The sequence below is a fragment of the Cupressus sempervirens genome, chromosome 11 (genome assembly GCF_028749045.1).
Source record: "Cupressus sempervirens isolate cs-2001-9-10 chromosome 11, ASM2874904v1, whole genome shotgun sequence".
NCBI lineage: Eukaryota > Viridiplantae > Streptophyta > Pinopsida > Cupressales > Cupressaceae > Cupressus > Cupressus sempervirens.
The window spans coordinates 30,907,518-30,927,137 of record NC_143128.1 but is presented as its reverse complement, the minus strand read 5'-3'; the positions used below and the strand labels follow the sequence as shown (position 1 = coordinate 30,927,137).

The following is a 19,620-nucleotide window of genomic DNA, read 5'->3' as shown; positions in this document are numbered from 1 at the left end:
ACATGCATCAACAACACATTTAGTCCTTAGAATTCCCATAAAAGAAATGTAAACATTGCAAGGGCAGATTGTGTTAAAATTTCAAGAATTAAAGGATGTATGATACATCATAATCAATGAATTGAGCTTTATAGGGCCAAAGTTATTGTTTGAAGTATATAGTAGATTAAGAAAGAAATCTCCTCACAATCAACATGTACTTTGGAGGCATTTTCATAATTCTTGTCGGTGACCTCGCACAATTACCAACTATGATGGATAAAACTACCTATGCATCACACTTATTATGGAAACAATTTAGGATAATGACCACCTTAAACACAATGTTTTGACAAAAAGGTGAAGGTACAAGCCAAACACAATTCCATTGGATATTAGAAAACATGCGAGAAACAAAAAAAAAACAAGATGACTGGAAATTCTTGATGACACATACAAATAAATAACATCAAAGGAGAATGAAGAGGTTGACAACTCAACACACCTAAATTTGGTACCATTAATGAAGTCAAACTCCATAATAGAAAGATATTACAAATGTTGAATTGCCTAGTAGCAATAAGCATTGCAACAAGTAAAAGGAGCACAACATATAATGCACTGAGAAAAGAAAAGCTTGAGAAATAGTTTTACTTTGCATGGGCTAACTCATAATGCTAACAACTAATATATGAATGGAAGCAGAGCTTGTTAATGGTCTTTAAAAAATAACTCGAGTTATTTATGAACCCGATTCCAACTTGCTTGATGTTGCAATGTAGTAGCAAGAATTGAAAATTAGCGTGGACCACCATGGGACGAAGATGACCCCAAAGTTGTGTCAATAGTTCCTGTAAAGGTTGAATCTACTTTTTACATGGTTGTAAATGTGAAGTCTTGCTTCTCCATTCTTCTAATGTTGATTGTTATTTTTTGTAGTGTCAACCCTTGGAATTTTTTTTTATTGTTAAAGTCAACATCACTGTGACTGATATTTCTTGTCGATTTCGTATTGATGCAAGAACTATCGACACAACTTTGGAATCATCTTCGTATCATGGTGGTCCACACTATTTAAAAAAAAATGCAAGACAATGCATATACAATTCTAAGAAAAAAAAACAGGCAACTTGTAGAACCTGCGAATCAAAACAATAAAATCAAAGCAATAGTTTCCTCCATATACCTCCTAATACACATTTAGGGCCCGTTTGGTGAGCGGAATAGGAATACGTATTCTGGAATACATATTCTGGTATACGTATTCTGGAATAGAACGTATTCTTGTTCTCCGTTTGGTTCAGCCAATATTTGATGGGAATTCGTGGACCCGAAAATTTATGTTTTCTAAAATAAAAAAAAATGGAATAGGAATACTTATTCCAATACCACCTATTTTGGTGGAATTGCAAAACCCCAATTTTGAGCAAAAAATAAAATACGTATTTCATTTTTACTTCGTATTCCGATCCCGTTTTGATGCATCCGAACAACGAATTCAAAATATTTGAAATACATATTCCTATTCAGCGCACCAAACGAGCCCTTACACAATGTAAAAGAGGCTAAAACAAATCATGTGCCCATTTGTTTTATTGTCATTTGTTTTATTGTCTCTAGTTCAATAGAATGTCAGTCGAAAAAAAGAAAATTCTGACAAGAAGAATTTGATTTTCTCCTTTTCTGAAAGGCGGTCACGTTTTTTCTCCTCAATTTCTGTTCCGTCTCTCTTTCTGAAATCCCATTGATACCATGCAAACGAATAGAGAGATGAACATTGAAATCTGTGCTATGCTGCTATTACAGAACACGTTCATGTCAATTATCCTACGGCGATTTTTGTAGGGTTTCATTTTTGAAAGTGAAGAAAGAAAATACAAACATGTCGGGAATATCTCGGTCGCAGAGCGTGCCCACAAGAAATGCGCTTCCGCCGCGGGAGCTTCTCGATGATTTATGCAGGTTTTTCTTCAACGCTCATTTCTCTGAATTGTCTGTGAACGAGTAGTATTAGCCAAGGTTTGTGCTAAATTTTCAGAAAGAAGGGTCAGTCTCATTGACTAATAATTTTTCAAGTTAGGTTGCTTTTGGCTATGCGCTAAACAAAATTTTAATTTAGAATTTGCGCGCTTTTTTCTGTTTTTGTTATTTAGGGCGATATTTGGTCGCAGAAATTTAATTTCAAGAAAATTGTGGTGTATAGCGCTCAATTATGCCAATTTTTGCTCTCCGTAGTTTTACTTGCGATCATTTCAAAGTATATTGCAGCAGTATTATAAGATTTTTTTTAAAGTAGGGTCAAAATTAACCAGAATTGTGCTCTTCAGATAGCAGGGATTGCTAATATGAATTATACTTGTTTTCTGTACGGAAATGTAACCTAGTTTCAGTACTTTATAAAAATGCCATGAAAAATTACCTGATATCTGCAGCATTAGGAGAATATTAATTTAAAATCAATTAAATTTGGGTGCAACGGAACGGCTAAATTAGGGATGGCGCTCAATTTCCAGTTAGAGTGGATTTACACAGCTGGTTGCTGAAAACTAACTTCAAACATTTCGTTAGAGAGGGGCTAACGTGAGGATGGTGCCCACACATTTCTAAATTACAAGCTTCGTAAAAACTTAACAAAAAAAGAAAAACCATGTTTTTTGGGATGACGACATCCCACCACCGGTTACATAAGTGCCGAGGGCATTTTTGGGGACTACTGGGGGACGTTGGGACCTCCTGGTGTTGTACATCCTAGAGATGTACTGGGGTCTCATACTCCTGAATGTCCTAGAGATGCCTAGGCATCTCCTATGATCAAAATCTGCACATCATAAATTAATTTGCCACACTTGAACAGAGAGAAACCACCCAGCCTGAGAAAACCTGCGAATTTTAGTGAGAACAATGGAAAATTACAGAGCTAATAAAATTTATTCAATACTCATTGATGCTTCAAGAGATTTACAAAATAGTAAAGTATTTCCCAGTATACAGTGATTAGAATACCTCTGTTACAATGCTTAAACAAAGTTGACACAAAACTCCAAAGTTGACCTTTTTATTAAAATTACACCCTGCTGCAATAATAACCTCTGCTCTACTTTGAATACCCGAAGTCAGGCAAGGCTATTATTCCAGAAATTCCGAACACGTGAGCCCTTTAGGAATTCCGCATATGCATGATTATGAAACGGTTCAATTCATGCATTCGCATAAATATGCTGAATCAAATGACCGCTGCAACCATCCTTTGACAGACGAGCATCAGTTATCTTAAGCTCTTGCTGTTTGCTTGTCTTTGAAACTGTTGCAGGGCAAGAATAGTTTTCTCCTCCACAATCGTTCGGAAGGCTGGGAGTTTAAGGAATAATCTGAAATATAAACAACGAACACCTGCCTAACAGTAATAGCATTCTAACTAATAGGATCGTTACAATCAGATTTCTTATATGAGATATTCTTTAAAAATTTCATATAATGCTATAAACTTTTAACACTCCCTCTTAGCAAATATGAAATTTACTAAGTATACATGAGTCCATTCAATCGTCATTTTTTTTTTCATAACCATAATAATACTCAATACGAACAACTGGTAGAGTTTATTCATAATTAGAAATCATGGAATCACTCAACATGATAAACTAGTAAGAACTCAGCTAAGCCTTTTAATCGTGTATGATCTCCACGTGAACTGTCATGGAGTAACTCAACATGACATCCAACTCCCATCACGGATTTACTCCTCAAGTGATGTCGTCATGGATTTAGTCCACATGATGATCACTCCCAGAGGGAAAGAGTTATCATTAACTGATTCTTACAACCTTATTTACTCACAGGAATAAAATAGGCATAACAAGAATAGAAGACTTAGTTCCATTTAAGTCTCAAGGTTGATCATACCTAGCTTATTTCTAAAATATGCAAATTTCACCTTAGACAAAGGCTTGGTGAGTATATCAGCCGTTTGCTCATTTGTGCTAATGTATTTCAGCTCCACAACTTTTTGGAACACCATATCTCTTAATTAATGGAATTTGATTTCAATGTGTTTGGACTTGTCGTGAAAGACAAGATTGATAGAAAATCTGATATAGGTCTGCTTGTCACAAAAAATAATGGTAGAGCTCAATGATTCTCGAAATAATCCTGTAAGGAGTTTATGAAGCCATATAACTTCTTAAGCTACGGTACAAGTAGCCACATATTCAGCCACAGTTGTGCCTTGAGCAACACATTTCTTCTTCCTACTGCACCATGAAATCATAGCAGACCCAAGCCTGAAACAAAAACCTGTTGTACTTTTCCTGTCCATAATGCAACCAATCCAATCTGAATCAGAAAAATCATGAAGCTGAAGATCATTAGTGCAAGAAAACTTCAATCCATACTTCAGAGTTCCACGAACATATCTGAGAATGTGCTTAGCAGCAATGAGATGAAATTTCCTAGGCTTACACATAAACTGACTCAGAGTGTTAACTGCATACCAGATATCAGGCCTGGTATTGACAAGATACATGAGGGAACCAATCAGTTGTCTATAGAGAGTGCAATCAATCAAATCTGAATCAGCAGCAGCTACTTGAATTCTTTTCAAATTAGCCTCCATAGGAGTCACATTTGGTTTGCAATCAAGCATTCCAAATCTTTTAAGAACATCCACAGCATACTTGCCTTGGCTGAGAATAATCTCATCAGACTTTTGCCAAATTTCCAATCCAATAAAATAGTGCATTAACCCAAGATCTTTCATCTCAAATCTAGAAGTTAATTCTTTCTTACATTTGTCTATCAACTCATCATCACCAGTAAAAAAGAGATCATCAACATAAAGAACTAGAATCGGCATGAGATTATTATACCTTTCGAGATAGATATTAGGACCGGCTACATTTTTAATATAAATCCCAAGCTCAAAAGATATCCATCAATACGATCATACCAAGCTCGAGGAGCTTGCTTAAGACCATGTTGGTAATCAAAATCACTGGTTAGAAACCTACGAGCCTTGCCTGCTCGATGCTGGGTATCTAATTGATTTTGGCCAACTTGACAGGATTGACTTCAATCCTCTGCGCTTTTGGTTCTGCTGGACCAAGGCCTGTTTACCTAAATCCTGGATGGCAAAACTCAATTCCAAGATGATTTATAGCAGATTATTGAAATCAAATAGACTCCTCAATTGGCAAGCATCAAGGAAGACTTCTAATTGCGATTAATAACTTCAGACTTTGATTATTTATGAGAGTTGTATGCTGAAAATAGAAAAGTTAAAACAAATTACTATATGAAATCAGATCTTCAAAGAAAAAGGATAGAGATACGCCAGCATTAGATTCAAAATTAATGAGCAAGTTTATGATCAGTGCTGAATTCTAATTGGGTGATAGAGTCAAACATATATTACTTACATACAACTTTATAGTATTGATGATAAAGTATTTGTCAATAACTTAATCAACTTAATGCCACAAATTGTCACACTGTAACGTATTCAGACTAGTCTATTATGGTTTAACCATTATGCGGAGACAATAGCTACAAACAATGGGATTGAAATTATATCCTGCACTATTTGTATTGATCAAATCTGAATAACAGCAAACAATTTAATGTACTTATCAAATTGATAAATTAGAAACAAATGGACAATAAAACCATAAAGGACGAGTTCTATATATTTTCAACTCTAAAATAAATAGAATTTCTTACTGATTTAATTGCTGGACAAATCGTGCTGAAGACACTCAACTTTCTGATGCTCTATTCAGCACAGTTCGAACCACACAATGCTTGAATTAATGCTCAGAAAATTTACAATTCTCTCTGCTTAGTTCGTAACTCTAATTTCTCCTTTAGAAGATAAAAATTTCAATACATTTTTGCTGAATAATGACCAATTCCTCCCTTTTTATGATATCTTACTTGATTTACATTTCACATATATATAGACTACGAAGAGTCATACTTTGAAAGGTTACGTCTCTTTGAAAAGTCATGTTTTAATAACATAGCTATTCAAAACTAACGACTAACCGCCCATTGTAATAAATTTTTATTAAAACACTAATATTTCACAACTGCCTGCCTGCTAATTAAATCATCAAAATTCGAATATGGACATTTCCATCCATGCCGATAAACTCCAACGCTTGCCTCTGCCATTGATATTCGCACTGCATTCTGAATCGCTCAACATTATGTGAGCACTTTCACCATTATCTGCACAGATGGCATCCTTCACCCAAACGTGCATACATTCTGCTCATGCCTCGAAACCCCTCATGTGCGACCAGAACTATGACGTTTCTCATACGCAAGGAGGCCTTCATCCCTTTTCAAACAATTGCGATCAAACTGAAGCTGCCGACAATTAGTTCCAATCGCAATCTGCTGTTGCCCTTGCAGCGCACAGACCTGCGATCAAACAACACATAAATAAGCACGCAAAATATTAATCAAAATTCCTCAATCTTCAATAAAGATCTCCCCTCAACCATATGTTTTCAGACTCGGGTGTCTTTCTATCGCAGATATATCTGATGCTGTCAATGCTTAAGTTTCTGACTTTGCAGTCATTCACCATTTATAATCACTGTGCGATTCTGAAAACACATATTGGCACCCCTCTCGATGATAGCTCCTTAAATATTGTTAATCTCAATCTTTAACGGTACTGTATATAACTATTTTCTGGGCAGTAGTTCCAGGCGTTTTAGCAAAACAGTAATCATCTTTTCCCGACTCCTGTTAGCAATGTTACGCATGGTCCTTTAACTTTCAGGAAAGAAGAATACCTCTTCCACTGCTGCTGGCGCATAAAACCACCAAAGTGGGAAAGTAGATCTATTTCATAATTGAAACTTGAGATAAGAAACTGGGATTTTGCACACATTTTCTCTGTTTTCATTAACTCCGTAGTGCCATCTTGTACTGAACTACAATTACAAAGTGCTCTCTCAGACCATGGATAATTCTGTACGTGCTATATTACCTTCTAAGATGAACTTTATCAACAATAAGAGGCCTAGCCAGACTATTCCTTTGACCAATCGAAATCTAGTCAACCCAGCATCAACATGCTAACTTAATCATAAATAATCCAGTGTATTAATTGACTGATGATTCCTAACTCCTGCAGGTTCTTGTATGAGAGTATCTTTACATCCTTTCAAGGTGATTCAGATTTGACCCAACTTTTGCAACAACAGATTTGAAAGCTGAGAAGAAGCTTCTTCATGATTATTCTTTAACTGAATATTTCCTTTGAAGAGAAATATATGAACAATACACTTAAAACCTCTCAGACTAATAATGTAGGTGCCCCTGCTGCAAACTGAATTAAGTAATGCCCATTTAAGTGGGTGACCAAATATCATAGCGTGCTTCTTCTACACATCATTTCCTCATCAAAATATAAGAAAGAAACCTCTCCACAACATTCGTTCACATGAATAGAATAACGAATTTCTGGGTTCCATCAGTGGCTTTTGCTGGGGACGTATACCCCTTGTGGGTATAGCGAGATCTCAGCTATCTCTGGAGGAGCAGACCTGCCAAAAGATTAGGAGTAATCAGCTCGTGGAATAATACAATACAGACATCAAAAATAAAAATACAAAGAAAAGGAAAAGGAAATAGTACTCCCCTGTACATGCTTACTGAAAGAATGGCTTGAGGCGCTGTCCATGGACTGGAAAATCTTGTATATGACCCTCTGTATCCTGCAAAAAATAAGATTGTTCTCCAGCTTTGTCAAAAATTATAAAAGGTCCGAGCCATAAAGCCTCAAACTTACCATGCTTTCCTCTGTCCTGATCTTTAGCATTCCATTTCAAGACCCAATCACCTGCCTTAAAAGATCGCTTAGAAGATTTCTTGTCATGAAGGAACTTGACCTGTTGCTGTTTATTTATATTTTGCTCCTGTGCTATCCTTCTTACCTCATCTAATTCAATCAAAGCATTTAGCCTATTTTCCATAAAATTGATATCTTCTAATTGTTCTTGAGTAACAAATTTGAAAACAGGTAATAAATTATTCAAGGGAAGCTTTGCTTCTTTCCCATAAACTAGATTGAAAGGAGAGAAACCTGTTGACTTTTTTACCGTGATTCTGTCCGCCCATAATGCCAAATTTAGCTTTGAATCCCAGGCACGTTTGTTATTATCCAGCATTCTCCTAATAATCTTCAGAATGTTTTTATTACTAGATTCCGCTTGTCCATTACCTTGGGGATGATATGGAGATGAGTATGAAACTGCAATACCATACTTCCTGCAAAACTCAACAAATTCGTTAGACCTAAAACACATACCATTATCTGCTATGATTTTTTGCGGGACTCCAAATCTAGTTAAGATATTTTCCATAAGAAATTTAATAACCACTTTACTCGTTGACCGCCGAGTAGGTATGGCTTCCACCCATTTGGTAAAGTAATCAGTGGCTACTAAAATCCAGCTATGTCCACCACTTGACTTTTCACTGATTTCTCCTATAAAATCAATCCCCCACATTTGGAATGGTTCCTCCGCTTGCATTATCCTTAATGGGAGAGCACCATCATATTTTAATTTACCGGAGAACTTTTGACAGGCTTCGCATTTTCTAATATAAGCATGACAATCCTTGAAGAGCTGAGGCCAATAGTACCCTGCTCGCAATATCTTATGAGCCGTAGTCCTTGCTGAAAAATGACCCCCACAGACACCTTCATGCATTTCTTTGAGAATAACTTCTGATTGAGCAATATCTAAACAAAATAATAAAATCCCATCCTGATTTTTCCAATATAAATCACCCTGAATTAAAACATGTCTCGCAGCCTGTAATTTAATAGTTCTTTTCTGATTTTCATTCAAACCATCTCTACATTTGGTATGCTGTAAATAATACACTATATCTGTGTACCAAGGGCATCTCCCAATACTAACTTTAGCATGTTCATCATCAACTTGGTTAACTTGTACGGCCTCCAAATTTGACTCTGCCATAAGCTTAGCTAGACCTTGCCCTCTAACCAATTTGGTAATCTGAATGTCCACATTGAATTCTTGGATCTGATTTATCCAACGACATCGTCTTCCAGTAGTTTCAGATTGTCTAAATATGTCCTTAATGGCAGCATTTGGCACATATGCGATAACTTCAGCCCCTACTAGGTAGGGTCGAAAAGATTTAACTGCCTTAACCAAAGCATAAGCCTGTTTTTCATTTATATCATAATTTAATTCAGCGGCTTGTAAACTCTTACTAAAGAATGCAATTGGTTGCTCGTATCCTTCATCGTTCTTTTGTAGCATGACCGCGGCTATGGTATGATAAGAAGCAAATGAAAATAACTGGAATGGCTTTTTAAAATCAGGGGATTTTAGAACTGGGGCTTCTTTTATAGCTTGCTTTATCTTAGAGAATGCCCCTACAGCTTCGTTATCCCAAGCAATTTTAGCACCCTTCTTAAGCATCTTAGAAATAGGTTTAACAATTTCAGCAAAATTAGAGACGAACCTTCTCACAAAATTTATTTGCCCAAAGAAAGATTGGATTCCCTTAGTTGTTTTAGGTATCTGAATGTTATCAATGGCTGCTACCCGTTCGGGGTCAATTCTAACCCCATCCTTGGAGACGATATGACCCAACAATTTCCCTTCAGTCACCCCAAATTGACATTTTTTAGGATTCAAGGAGATTCCAAATTCAAGAGCCCTTATGAAGATCTTTTGTAAATGCTTACAATGGTCATCTGCTTTCTTTGAATAAGCAGTAAGGTCATCTTGGTAGACAACCATGATCAAGTCAATCAATCCATCGAAAGCAACATCCATTGCCCTTTGAAAGGTAGCCCCTGCATTTGTTAACCCAAAAGGCATCCTAGCATAGACATAGGTACCCCAGGGTGTGGTAAAAGCAGTCTTGTATTGTTCGGATTCCTTTACTTTGACTTGATTATAACCCGAGAATCCATCCATCATAGATAGTAATTCATTTCCGGTTACCTTTTGTAATAAAATCTCCATGTTAGGTAATGCATAATTGTCTTTAAGGGAAGATATATTCAAGTTTATAAAATCTATACATAACCGTATGTCTCCATTCTTCTTTCTAACTGGGACTAAATTCGAAACCCACGTGGAGTGCCTTATAGGTTTTATAATTCCAGCATCTCTTAATTTGATGAGTTCATCCTTCATTTTTGGAGCTAAGGTTGGATTTATAGGACGCTGTCTTTGTCTAAATGGTTTGGCGTCAGGTTTTAGAGGTATTTCATGCTGAAACAAATCTTCCCTATATGCTTTAAGCTCATCATAACTCCAAGCAAAGACGTGCCTATATTTTCTCAACAAAGCAATTAAGTCAGCCCTTATTTTTGATGACAATTTCTTTCCTATGTAAATCCTTTTGGGAGAACTTTCACTTCCTAAATTTATTTCCTCAATTTCATTTTGGATCTTAGTAGATTTGCTGTTTTTTGGACTTTCCTTTTCATCAAAAATTTGTTCTAAAGCGACTAAACCCTTTGGTATTTTATTTGTTTTCAATTGCACTATTTCTTTTCCAAACAATGTTTCCTTATCATCTTCGAAAACTTGCCAATTTTGCACATTGTCTGGTATCGAAGGTCGATTTTTCATTTCCACCTGAATGACCTCATCAAAAGGGATATCTATTTGCCTAATAGCCATGTTAGCCATTATATCAGCTAGGTAATTAATTGACCTATCAACCCATTTAATTGAAAAGGCATCAAAAATTTCTAGCAAATCCCACACATAATTTCGGTATTGTTTTAACCTAGGGTTCCTAGTTGAAAATTTATGCCTAATCTGTGAAACAATTAAATCGGAATCACCTGAGACAGTAAGAAGTTTAATCCCATAAGCTTTTGCGATCTCAAGACCAATAATTAATGCCTCATATTCAGCAATGTTATTAGTACATTTAAAGTTTAGTAAAAAAGAAAATTTAAAAATTTTACCTGACGGTGAAATAAAAATAATACCAGCCCCATTTCCTTCTTTACTACAAGCGCCATCAAAAAACATTTGCCAAATATCATTATAATCTTCTTTTGCATAAATTGAAATTGGATCAACAATCTTAGAAGTAGGTTTGGTTATGCTTACTTGGAAGTTGTCCATGTCCGAATGACAAAAGTTGACTTCGGGATCCAAAATGTAGTCTTCAACCAAATAATACGATTGGGGTTCCCTTTCGATTCGTATTTCCTTGCCTCCGACAGGAATAGTAGCATAAGACATATCTAACTGCACATGACCTCCAACCAAATTTGACCATTGCCTAGATAACAACATACCATAATTTGCTGATATTTCAACTACTGTAATGTCAGTTCTGTATGATATATGTGGAAATGATGGAAAACGAAATTCAATATTTTTAATTATTCCAACTACAGGTACAGATCTGTTGTCCATGGCATAACACCTCCCATAAGGGGTATCAACTTTTAGTCCTACTTCCTTCATTACATCAGCAGACATAATATTGACTGCTGCGCCAGAATCAATCATACAATTTTTTACCAATTTATTATTTATCAACAATGTTAAATAGAATGGATCTACTTGATTTGCCCTTTTATTTAATGTTGTTCCTAGATATACAATGGGCGTTTCTTCATTACTCTTATCATCATCCTTATTGTTAATATCTTGCACATTAGACAATATCTTCACCGTTTCATGCCTGTAATCAGCAAATTTCATCATATCCATTAGTGGCACAGTAATCTTTAATTGAGATAAAGCATGACTCATAAAACTATGACAATCGGATATTTTCTTACCATGAGTTTGCACAATTGGTTGCTTGGTCATTCTATAAGTTTGGTTACCTTCCTTCTGTTTGGTTTGAGCTTGATTCTCAGGCTTCTTAGATGTTTCAATATGCTGCTGATTCCTTACAAATATACCAGCAGGAGTTCCTAGGTCAGTATTATTATCTTTGTTCCTTCTTTGGTATGTATGTTTAGCGTGCTCAACTGCTGCAATAGTATAAGCTCTTCTTTCTTCTGGTGTTAATCTACGAAGAGTAGGATTATCTTCTTCATCTGAAAAGATTTGTTGAGTACATCGTTGTTGGTTAGAGCCTCTGTAATAATAATCAGCATTCTGATCTTCATCCCCAGAATCATCTTCATCTCCTCCCCATATTGGTTCAGACGATATTGCGTTGACCACGGGTTGTTCTTCACTTTCCTGATTTCCTTTTTCAAAAATAGCTTGCGCAACAATACAATGATTAGGATCGTGGGGCAGCCTACACACATCACACCATGGGTCATCATCAACAATATTCACTTTCTTCAAGGGATCAGGTGTATTTTTAGCATGAGTTGGTCTCTCCGGTTTTCCATCCTTCCAGTTTGTGTTATAAGGCATATCATGTAATCTAACTCTGTCATTTCTATTAAAAGGTGGCCTCTCATTTCTACCTTGTTTGACTTTTATCTCTTTCAACATATCCATTATTTCTTTGAGCTCATCCTTCTTAGGATTTTTTGGATTATACAATTTTGAATCATCCCTCTTATCAACTCTTCCTGCCGCTTTCCTATCATTTTCAATGGTCATGGCAACTTTGAAAGCTTGGGGTAGCGAGGAAGGTCTATGAGATCTTATTTCATAGTGGGTTTTGCTATCAAAGGCACTTAAATAAAAATCAATCAAGAATGAATCTACGGGCCTAGTTTCCCTTGGAATTCTGTTGAGGACTTTATTAAATCTTTTGTTAAACTCTGATACTGATTCATTTGAGTTCTTCTTAATGCTAGTCAATTCATGTGATGCGAAAGATGTATCAGTGTGATCCCCAAATTGCTCAATAAATTGATCTGTGAAATTACACCAACCAGAAATTGATCTGTCTGGCAAGCTTCTATACCATTCCGCAGCGTCATCAGTTAATGATTGAACAAACAATTTCATGAACACATCTTCATGTTCTTCTTCAAAATCTTCAATGACGTTTTTCAGGTTGATAACATGTCTTTCAGCTGATTCTGTTCCATTTCCTGAAAATTTTGGGATGGCATTCCTCAAATCATTTGAAATAGGATTCGGATATCCTTGGATCCTAATAAAATCAAGCTGCCTATATCGTTCGATTGCCATAGGTTGCCGTATCACTTGGTTTCTATTGCCTTGATTTTGAGCCACATATCCCTGACGGTTTTGATTATTGTTATTTTGATTTGCACCATAAGGCTGTCTAGTATTCCCAATATTTTGCTGAATTCCCCTATTATTTTGTCCATTGTTCCATGTTCGCTGATTATTATATCTATTAAAATTGTTATCTTGATTTCTCTCTCTTCTATTCTCAAATAGCGGATTATCATGATTAGTAGCATATTGTGTCTCCAAATTTTTTCTGTGAGGCGGATTATACCTAGGCGGAGTATTTTGATCTGATTTTTCTTCCCTCCACCTATCTGATCTTTGTTCATTAGGAGTTTTAGGTGGGGAAATAATAAGGTCTTTAGACATTCCTATTTTTGCTAGGATATCATCCGGCTGCATTTTTAATGCTTTTGCCAATATTGCGCTATTTCCACTTGTAGTTTCAGCCATTTTCTTTATTATCATGTCCCATTGCATTATTTGTTCTTGTTCTTCATCGTCTTCTATACGAGTTACTTCACATTGAGGCTCTTCATCAATTCTAGGAATATGAAAGAATGGGTTTTCTTCTTCATTTTTTGGGTTATTATGGCTTGATTCACAAATTTCAGGTTGTTTATTAGCTCTTTCCTGAAAATTTCTATGTCCTGTATAAAACATCTTTGCCTTTTGATTATTGCCTTTCTTATTCTTTGGCTTCTTTTCAAAAGTGAGTTGCGCAAGTCTTTTAGGCTGGGGGTTTACCGATCTTCTACCCCACATACACTTGCAAAATTTAAACAACAGAGTCGCCAATTTCTTTTAAACACAAAGAAATAAAAATTTGGGTTCTATATCCAGCAGAGCTTTATGCCAATAACTTGAAAAACAATTTGCTGAAAGTAAGAAAAGAGATCTCCTTTTAGTTGCTGATTTATAAAATGAAAATTTTAGCTAAAACTTTAAGACTTTTAAGCATAGCTTTGAAATTTTAGAAATGATTTGTAGATTTTATCACAATGATGATTAAAAGTCTGAATGTTGGAATCTGAAAATTATAAACGAGAAATGGAAACAAAAGAAAACTTATTAATGTATCTATATCTAAGTGAAAGAAGACGAAATTGGAAATCTCACCTCTAGGCTTTTGCCTAAATGAAACTCTAAACTGATCTTGGAGTAAGTAAACCTTACTTGCGACGTTCCCCAGCAGAGTCGCCAATCTGTTGGTAATCAAAATCACTGGTTAGAAACCTACGAGCCTTGCCTGCTCGATGCTGGGTATCTAACTGATTTTGGCCAACTTGACAGGATTGACTTCAATCCTCTGCGCTTTTGGTTCTGCTGGACCAAGGCCTGTTTACCTAAATCCTGGATGGCAAAACTCAATTCCAAGATGGTTTATAGCAGATTATTGAAATCAAATAGACTCCTCAATTGGCAAGCATCAAGGAAGACTTCTAATTGCGATTAATAACTTCAGACTTTGATTATTTATGAGAGTTGTATGCTGAAAATAGAAAAGTTAAAACAAATTACTATATGAAATCAGATCTTCAAAGAAAAAGGATAGAGATACGCCAGCATTAGATTCAAAATTAATGAGCAAGTTTATGATCAGTGCTGAATTCTAATTGGGTGATAGAGTCAAACATATATTACTTACATACAACTTTATAGTATTGATGATAAAGTATTTGTCAATAACTTAATCAACTTAATGCCACAAATTGTCACACTGTAACGTATTCAGACTAGTCTATTATGGTTTAACCATTATGCGGACACAATAGCTACAAACAATGGGATTGAAATTATATCCTGCACTATTTGTATTGATCAAATCTGAATAACAGCAAACAATTTAATGTACTTATCAAATTGATAAATTAGAAACAAATGGACAATAAAACCATAAAGGACGAGTTCTATATATTTTCAACTCTAAAATAAATAGAATTTCTTACTGATTTAATTGCTGGACAAATCGTGCTGAAGACACTCAACTTTCTGATGCTCTATTCAGCACAGTTCGAACCACACAATGCTTGAATTAATGCTCAGAAAATTTACAATTCTCTCTGCTTAGTTCGTAACTCTAATTTCTCCTTTAGAAGATAAAAATTTCAATACATTTTTGCTGAATAATGACCAATTCCTCCCTTTTTATGATATCTTACTTGATTTACATTTCACATATATATAGACTACAAAGAGTCATACTTTGAAAGGTTACGTCTCTTTGAAAAGTCATGTTTTAATAACATAGCTATTCAAAACTAACGACTAACCGCCCATTGTAATAAATTTTTATTAAAACACTAATATTTCACAACTGCCTGCCTGCTAATTAAATCATCAAAATTCGAATATGGACATTTCCATCCATGCCGATAAACTCCAACGCTTGCCTCTGCCATTGATATTCGCACTGCATTCTGAATCGCTCAACATTATGTGAGCACTTTCACCATTATCTGCACAGATGGCATCCTTCACCCAAACGTGCATACATTCTGCTCATGCCTCGAAACCCCTCATGTGCGACCAGAACTATGACGTTTCTCATACGCAAGGAGGCCTTCATCCCTTTTCAAACAATTGCGATCAAACTGAAGCTGCCGGCAATTAGTTCCAATCGCAATCTGCTGTTGCCCTTACAGCGCACAGACCTGCGATCAAACAACACATAAATAAGCACGCAAAATATTAATCAAAATTCCTCAATCTTCAATAAAGATCTCCCCTCAACCATATGTTTTCAGACTCGGGTGTCTTTCTATCGCAGATATATCTGATGCTGTCAATGCTTAAGTTTCTGACTTTGCAGTCATTCACCATTTATAATCACTGTGCGATTCTGAAAACACATATTGGCACCCCTCTCGATGATAGCTCCTTAAATATTGTTAATCTCAATCTTTAACGGTACTGTATATAACTATTTTCTGGGCAGTAGTTCCAGGCGTTTTAGCAAAACAGTAATCATCTTTTCCCGACTCCTGTTAGCAATGTTACGCATGGTCCTTTAACTTTCAGGAAAGAAGAATACCTCTTCCACTGCTGCTGGCGCATAAAACCACCAAAGTGGGAAAGTAGATCTATTTCATAATTGAAACTTGAGATAAGAAACTGGGATTTTGCACACATTTTCTCTGTTTTCATTAACTCCGTAGTGCCATCTTGTACTGAACTACAATTACAAAGTGCTCTCTCAGACCATGGATAATTCTGTACGTGCTATATTACCTTCTAAGATGAACTTTATCAACAATAAGAGGCCTAGCCAGACTATTCCTTTGACCAATCGAAATCTAGTCAACCCAGCATCAACATGCTAACTTAATCATAAATAATCCAGTGTATTAATTGACTGATGATTCCTAACTCCTGCAGGTTCTTGTATGAGAGTATCTTTACATCCTTTCAAGGTGATTCAGATTTGACCCAACTTTTGCAACAACAGATTTGAAAGCTGAGAAGAAGCTTCTTCATGATTATTCTTTAACTGAATATTTCCTTTGAAGAGAAATATATGAACAATACACTTAAAACCTCTCAGACTAATAATGTAGGTGCCCCTGCTGCAAACTGAATTAAGTAATGCCCATTTAAGTGGGTGACCAAATATCATAGCGTGCTTCTTCTACACATCATTTCCTCATCAAAATATAAGAAAGAAACCTCTCCACAACATTCGTTCACATGAATAGAATAACGAATTTCTGGGTTCCATCAGACCATATGGTGCCTTTTTCAGCTTGCAAACATGTGTTTCTTTGTTATGAAATACAAATCCTTTAGGTTGTTCTACATAAACTTCTTCATCAATGAAACCATTAAGAATTGCTGTCTTGACATCCATTTGGTCTAGTTTCCATTTTTTAACAGTTGCAATAGCAATAATGGTTCTAATGGAAGTATATCTAGCTACAGAAGCAAATGTCTCATCATAGTCTATACCTTCCTTTTGAGAAAAATGCCTTGCTACAAATCTAGCTTTGAATTTCTCCACACTCCAATCTGCAATATTTATAAAAATTGAACAACCATTTAGAAGAGATAATTGATTTACCTTTTGGACGAGGGACAATCTCCCAAACATCATTTTTCATGATAGTCATACTCCTCGAATATGGCATCTTTCCAAACTTGCTGTCCTATTGCTGAATCAAAACAAGAAGGTCCCGAGTCAATGATATTACACATTATGGCTACATAATCATCAAATTTCTTAGGCCTTTTACTTTCTCTAAACGTTCTCCAAGGAGTTGAAAAATTTTCAGCATCTTGCACAGAATTTCTAGCCCACTAGGGTCTTTTCTTTTCATTCACTGTAACACTAGGACCAACATCAGAATCAGGCTGAATTTTAGGAGAAGGACAATCATCAAGGGAGTCCTCCCTCTCAAGGCTAGGAGAAGGAGCTGCAAGAGGAAGATCTTGAGAGAGTACAGGTGCTTCCATATCAATATCTGAAGAGGGTTCAAAAGATCTTTCACTTACCAAATAATTTTCAAATGAGACATCTCTACTTAATCATTTGTTGACCCAGAATGAAAATTGTATAAGCCTTAGATGATTCACTATAACCAACAAAAATTCCCTTCTTTCCTGAGGGTTCTAATTTTGATCTTTTATCTTTGGGAACATGAATGGAAAATGAACAACCAAAGACTTTAAGATGACTTACATTAGGTTTGAAATCAGAAAAGGCTTCTTCCGGAGTCATGCTGTTTAAAATTATACGAGGACTCCCATTTTGAACTTATATTGCTGTCCTGCAAGCTTCAGCCCAAAGAAAAATCTGCAGCCCTTGATCATGAATCATGGCTTTAGCAGCCTCAACTATAGCTCTGTTTTTCCTTTCAGCAACACCATTCTGTAGAGGATTTGAAAGTACGCAAAACTCCCTCTTAATTCCTGCTTCAACACAAAAGGATTGAAATGCACAAGAAATAAATTCTCCCCCGTTTTCAGATCTGAGAGTCTTGATCTTCTTTTCTTTTATATTTTCAACAAGAGCTTTAAATTAATTAAACTTAGATAACACTTTATCAAATTCCTTTGAGTTGAGAAAGAAAATCCAAGTTTTGCAGAGAAGTCATCAATAAATATGACATAATCTAGAATCCACTTAATGAAGCAAAGGACATGGGTCTACACAAATCAGAATGAATCAATTCTAACACATGCATAGCTCTACTTTTGCTTGAATGAAAAGGACCCTTAGAGAATTTGCCCAAAGCACATCCCTTGCAAATACCATCATGAGAAGCAATAAGTATAGGAAGACCTACAACCTGTTTATCCATAGTAGAGAGAGATTTGAAGTTGAGATGACCAAATCTTTTATGCCACAACAAATTATTATCAGATGCATCATGATTTAAGACCTGAATTGAATTAGTTGAAAACTTGTAAAGACTATCATGACGAACTCCAATCACTTGAGCTGAGTTAAAATCAGAAATTTTCTTCCAGGCAATCACTTTTCCATTAGTGGAAGCAACATTAAAACCTTTATCCTCTAAGGCTGAGATAGAAATCAAATTCCTCTTGATACCAAGAACAAACAAGACATTGCTAAGATGAAGAGGAATACTAGAACTTAATTTGAAAGAAGTGTTGCCAGCCCCTTTAATGAAATAGGAAGCATCATCTCCAGTGATTACTTGTAGGTGAGAATCCTTTTCTTCCAAATTTGAGAGATGTTATTTATAACCAGAAATGTGGTGAGAAGCACCACTATCTATCAACCAAGTATTACAATCTGCTGGAACATGACTAGACAAAGATGAAATGAAAAGAAATCCTTTTGGATAATTGTTGGATTCCTTGAAAGAAGATGAATCTTTCACATCAGAAGCAACCACTTGATGATTAAGATGCATAGTACACTTTCTAGTATAATGACCATATTTATTACATCTGAAACATTTCACTTTGGACACGTCTCTTTTTCTTTTAAAATCAGAAGATGGAGGAGAGGGATACTTATCATTAAAGCTCCTGAAATTTCTTTTCTTTCCTCTTTTCTTGGAAGTATGGATAGTGAGGACTTGATCCTCCTCATTAAAAGATTTATGAGAATTTCCTTTGGTCTCCAACTTGCACTCTTCTTGAATACAATCAGATCTTAGTCTATCAAAATTTGGAAGCTTGCTTCTACCACTAATACCTTGAATGAATGATTCCTAAAATTGTGGGAGACCATTCATGGCCAACATGACAAGTTCTTTGTCATTAATAGAGTCTCCAATAGTATCCAATTGATCTTTTAATTCTGAAATTTTCAAAAAGAAAGAATTGATGGAGTCTTCTTGGTGCAGAATTTTCTGTAGACCGTCTTAGCAAGTATAAATAGAGTTTTAGGTTTAGGTTTAGGTCAAGTTGGAGAGCAAAGTTTTTGGATACGAAGTTACGAAGAGGAAAAATTTGCAGGAAGAGCTAATGTATGTACTGTTCATTTGATAAATTAAATAGAAGAATTTTATAATCTATCTTTTGCTGG

General features: G+C 35.6%; 1 protein-coding gene across 1 annotated transcript in view; it reads left to right on the top strand.

The window, feature by feature from the left end:
- The first annotated feature begins 1,520 nt into the window (after positions 1 to 1,520).
- DCP2 (decapping 2) overlaps positions 1,521 to 19,620 on the top strand; it is a 99,577-nt gene continuing 81,477 nt past the window's right edge. Inside the window, exon 1 of the mRNA XM_089808684.1 lies at positions 1,521 to 1,941. Coding sequence (XP_089664810.1) covers positions 1,862 to 1,941 — 80 coding nt within the window. The 5' untranslated portion in view covers positions 1,521 to 1,861. The remainder of the gene's footprint in view (positions 1,942 to 19,620) is intronic.